General features: G+C 38.7%; 1 protein-coding gene across 1 annotated transcript; it reads left to right on the top strand.

The window, feature by feature from the left end:
• Positions 1-264: 264 nt before the first annotated feature.
• On the top strand, positions 265-5,120 carry LOC110894943. The gene is made up of 3 exons (XM_022142197.2): positions 265-388; positions 515-3,996; positions 4,771-5,120. The coding sequence occupies exons 2-3, from the start codon at positions 575-577 to the stop codon at positions 4,772-4,774; spliced, it is 3,426 nt and encodes a 1,141-aa protein (XP_021997889.1). The 5' UTR covers positions 265-388; positions 515-574; the 3' UTR covers positions 4,775-5,120.
• Positions 5,121-5,436: the final 316 nt, after the last annotated feature.

The raw sequence follows: 5,436 nt of genomic DNA, 5'->3' as shown, positions 1-5,436 counted from the left end.
GTATTGTCTCGGTTGCTTGTTGGTGCGTGTGGAAGGCTAGAAATGATAGGAGATTCAATAACAATAGAAAAGAGATTATAGAGATTTTTCAAGAAGTTAAAGTTTTAGGTTTCTTTTGGTATCATAATAGATCGAACAATAAAAGCGTTAGTTGGAACGACTGGTGCTCGTTTAATTTGTTGTAATGGGTTTGTTGTTGTTGGCTGCCCTCGGTTGAGGGTGTGCTTGTGAATAATAGTTAACTTTCAAAAAAAAAAAAAAGCTTTTAAAGAAAAAAAAAAGACAAATTCTAAAAATCCGGATTACTACATTCTCTTTGGATTCAGAAACTTTAACCCTAGCTCAAAAAACCCATCTCAACCAAACCAGCTCTGAGGGCTTACATAAGGTACGGTACTCTGTCTCCGATCCTAGGGTTTCGTTTTTCTTTACTTCTTTCTCCTACGTTACTCAACTTATACCAACAATTCTGATACATAATTAGGGTTTTAATTGCTTGATTTTGGATCTCTAGGTATACACGTAGTTAATTGCTACTAATTATAGTTGATCTGATCGTATTACACTCTGAAATATGAAAGAACAAACGGATGATCTGTTGTTGAGTGTTAAGGAGTCTACTGTCACTGTTGATTCTACTTCAACTGATGTGAAAATTGATGATACGATGGTGGATGTTGTAACTGCTGATGTGAAAGAGGACTTAGACAGAGAAACAGTGACTCGCGATCAGGTTATGGAAGATGTTGCTGTGGTTAAAGAAGTTAGTGATGATCGGGTTGAAAGTATAGTTGGAAATTCGGAGAAAGTTGAGGTGGTGGTGAGTGAGGAGAGTGTGGAGGTAGTTAAAGAGGTTATTGAGTCGGATTGTGATGATAAGAAGTCTGGAATTGGGTCGGTGGTTGGTGGTTCTAAAACGGTTATGGAAGTTGTTGCTGTGGTTAAAGAGAAAGTTGAGGTGGTGGTGACTGAGGAGGTGGTTAATGAGGTTGTTCGAGAGAATGTGGCGACTGTGAACGGGTCGGATGGTGATGATCAGAAGTCTGGAAACGGGACTGAACGGTTAGGTAGTGAGGTTATTCAAGAGAATGTGGATTGTGATGATCAGAAGCCTGGAAACGGGCCTGTGGTAGGGGATTCGAAAATGGCTTCTGAACCGTTAAGTAGAGAGCTTGAAGACGTTGAGGTGAGCGAATCTGTTGTAGTAGTGGCTGATGGAGATGATGTTGATAATAAAAATGGTCTTGCGGTAGTGGTAGAGGAGGGTTTAGTCGGAAAAGATAAAGCTGAAGATGATGTTAATAATCAAAGTTCGTTGGCCGAGGTGGTTGATGGAGGAATGGATCAGAAGTCTGGAAACGTGCCTGAGCGGTTAGGTAGTGAGGTTATTCAAGAGAATGTGGATTGTGATGATCAGAAGCCTGGAAATGGGCCTGTGGTAGGGGATTCGAAAATGGATTCTGAACCGTTAAGTAGAGAGCCTGAAGACGTTGAGGTGAGCGAATCTGTTGTAGTGGCTGTGGCTGATGGAGATGATGTTGATAATAAAAATGGTCTTGTGGTAGTGGTAGAGGAGGGTTTAGTCGGAAAAGATAAAGCTGAAGATGATGTTAATAATCAAAGTTCATTGGCCGAGGTGGTTGATGGGGGAATGGGTGAAGATAATGTCCATGTACGCACTACAAACACAGAGAATGAAGACGGAGTTGAGCAAACAAACAAGGAGAGTTTTCAGTCAACAGTTGAAGCTACAACGGATGGTGCTCAAAAATCTGGAAATGGTGATTCCAAATTGGCTATTGAGACTCACGATTCCACGAAGGTTCCGGAGTCTGAAGATTCCAAGATGGATGTTGAAAATGCTGCTGAAGATTTTGATAAGAAAGCTGAAGTTGATCAAATGAGCAAAGAAGAAAACATACAATCAATAGAAGTTGGAACAGATAATGTTTCAAAATCTAAAGATTCTAAGATGGATGACGAACCTCAAGTTACTGAAGAAGAAATTGCTGTAAAAGATAAAACTGAGGATCTAGAAAAAGGTTCTGTTCAAGAAGTGGCTGACGGAGATCATGTGATGGATGAAATGACTGTAAAAGATGATGCTTTAAGTTCATCAAAGATTTCACATGCAGTGACTTTGGCTAGTCTCGGATTGGAGGACGTTGATGTGGTGGTTGTAGATGAGGGTTCGGAAGAGAAACATGAAGCTCAAGATAGTGTTTCTGTTGAACTTAGTTTGGTTTGTCCTGATAATCAAAGTTTATCGACTGAGGTAGTTAATGCAGGAACATGTGAAGTTGACCAGAAAGTTGAAGTTGACTCGACAAGTAAAGACGATGCAACAATAGTAAATGATGAAGGTGCTGTATGCAGTAAAGCTGATGAAGTAACAACTGCTCATACGGAACTGGATTCCCATGTGCAAGTTTCAACTGATGGTGGGATTTTGATCGAAAATCAGAGCATGAAAGAAAATGATGTAACAGATAAAATTCAAGAAAATCAAGATTCCACAGTAGGTGTTCCAAGCACCGGTGAGCCCCAAACTTACGGCACACATGGTGTTTTACCTACAAATACAGAGTTTTCATATGAAGAAGCTCAGATGGATAGAGGAGAGGACGCAGGGATGGACATAGATGAAGTACTCGGTTGGAAAGATGAATTACCGTCCGTGCATGAAGGTGAGCAAAGCATGGACCCCACTAATATCCCAAACGTTGAAAAGCAAGAAACAGAGTTATTTGAGCATAATCACGTTTCATTGAAGCAATCACATTATTTCCATCCACCTGAACATGAAGGTGAGTTCTCGGTTTCAGATCTGGTGTGGGGTAAAGTTAGGAGCCATCCTTGGTGGCCGGGGCAAATATTTGATCCTTCTGTTGCATCAGAAGACGCAATGAAGTATCACAAAAAAGATTGTTTTTTGGTAGCTTATTTTGGAGACCGAACTTTTGGTTGGAACGATTCAACAGCCTTGAAGCCGTTTCGGGAATATTTTTCTCAAATAGAAAGAGACATGCATTCCGAAGATTTTGATAAGGCCGTTCATTGTGCTTTGGTAGAAGTGTCGAGGCGGGTAGAATTAGGACTCACGTGCTCCTGCATTCCTCCTGACATCTATGAAAATATTAAATGTCAGATTGTAGAAAATTCAGGAATCAAGCAAGAATCAAGTAGAATACAAAGTTTGGACAAATCTGCAAGTGTAAACTCGTTTGAGCCTGATAAACTTGTGGATTATGTGAGACTACTTGCAACGGTTCCACATGGTGAAAGTGATAAAATGGAACTCACAATGGCTAAGGCTCAGTTATCATCGTATGGTCGGTTTAAAGGGCACCGCCAGCTTGCCGAGTTTCAGTTATGTGGAGATTTGTTGGAAGCTGAACAAATTATAAATGAAACATATTCTGAAGATGGTTCGAAAAAACGAAAGGCTGTTGATTCCATTTCTGACGGTTTAGAGAAACGACCAACTCTGCATGCAGAAACAGTAGCGGCACAGGATCCAATGAAAGCACACAGTTTTGTGAATCCCAATATAGGTGGACATCATGTTGTTGTTTATGAACATGAAAAACCACCTGTGAAACCGGCGCGCAGATCAAACAAAAAGCGGTTTTTTAGTAGTAATCATGAAATAGAGGCGAACGAACAATCAGAGCTTATAAAGAGGAGGCAGCACAATTTGGCGACAGAAGTTTTGATGAAGTTTGCTGAAGGAAGTTACTTTCCTTCAGAAATACAATTAAATAAAATGTTTAGACGGTTCGGGCCGTTAATGGAGTCAGAAACTGAAGTCGATAGGCAGAGTGGTTGGGCTCGAGTGGTGTTTAAAAAGTGTTCTGATGCGGAAATTGCCCATAGTAGTGCTGGAACATTCAACATCTTTGGTTCCGTCAGTGTACATTATGAGCTTAATTACACACCATTGATCTCATATAAGCCATTACCCCTTCCATTGACAGAAGATCCACCACATGCAAGGTAATTCTTTCATCCTGGTAAATTTACTGTTGTTTTATTTTTAGCCAATTCAAAAAATTGATATCAAATATACCCATTCAAAAACGCTTAAAAGTTTCATATATACGTGTTTCACAAAACTCAATTTACAATAAGCGTTCAAATGCTGTTGAAATTGACTGAATTGCCCAAAGCCGAAGCAAGTCTGTTGGCTTGGCTGTGGTTTGAAATCCAAACGGTTCGGTTTTCGCCGTTTGGCGGGTATAATGGTCTGATCCGGTTTGAGACTTGGAACCTGCCATGTAAACCAAACTGGCCGTTTGACACTTATTTATTTATATATCGTAATCATTTTTGGAATATGCGGGTTTGTATATGTATTATAGTCACGAACCATCTTTAGCATTTTAAAATTGTTAGTACAAACTAATGATTATCTAAAAGAATAAAAGAATAAAATAATAAAATTGATTCAAACCGTCAAACCATCCACCCAACCAGGTTGGTTTGGTTTGTCGTTTTGAAACCGTAGTTAGCGGTTCGACCCAAAGCTTTTTGCAAAATTGGCCGAACCGGAACATGTGTTTCAAGGGAAGGGTATAAATGTCATAAGTTTAAAAAAGGGTATATTTGATATTATGATTTATTGTTCGGTAATATTATACAAAGTTTTGAAGGGGATGTATGAAATTATGCCCTATTTTTATTTTACTCTAATAATGTGACCCAAGTATCCCGACTTCTTGTGTTAATAATCAGCATATTATATATGACGTGAACCGATTCACATTTCAGCTGATGATAACAAGATATACAATGAGCCACACTCGTGAACAAGGGCTATGAGTGTACATTATGTACTGTTGTATCCTCTAAAGATTGAACCCGTGATGAGAGTCATCATGTCTATGGCGTATTATCTTCTTATGATGAGTTTGGATTTATAAAAATGCTGCAGGTCAAAATAGCATCTTCTGAGCTGCTGCAATGAAAGGCATGTATTTGTGTTTGTATCAATAGACCTTATTTGGTTTAATAAATTAGCGAGGCAAAACTATATTCTAATCTAGATTAGTTTTTAGCTTTCGTTATCTTTATAACTATTTTGATCACGAGTTTGCTAAATTGTGTGCTGTGTTCCTTTACTGTGCTGATAGATTGTTTTTGCGCAATAATAGGCGTATTTGTGTTGACATCTAGGAGCCTTGTGCATAGGGGTGCCAAAATGGGTGGATCGGGTGGGTAGGATAATAGGTCAAAATCATTATGATTTAAAAGTTATAGCCTTTTTGTACAGGCTCAATCTATCAAAATAGAAAAAAAAAAATACTGAATTGATTAAAAGATTATAAAATCTATATTGTCAAATTAATAATATAGTCAAGAGGTTTATAAGTATTTATTACATTTTTGGATGCTTTTTTTTTGAACGGCAAAATTGGATCACTAAACGGACCACTG

The sequence above is a fragment of the Helianthus annuus genome, chromosome 12 (assembly GCF_002127325.2).
Source record: "Helianthus annuus cultivar XRQ/B chromosome 12, HanXRQr2.0-SUNRISE, whole genome shotgun sequence".
NCBI classification, from domain to species: Eukaryota; Viridiplantae; Streptophyta; class Magnoliopsida; order Asterales; family Asteraceae; genus Helianthus; species Helianthus annuus.
This window is presented reverse-complemented; position numbering and strand designations above follow the sequence as displayed.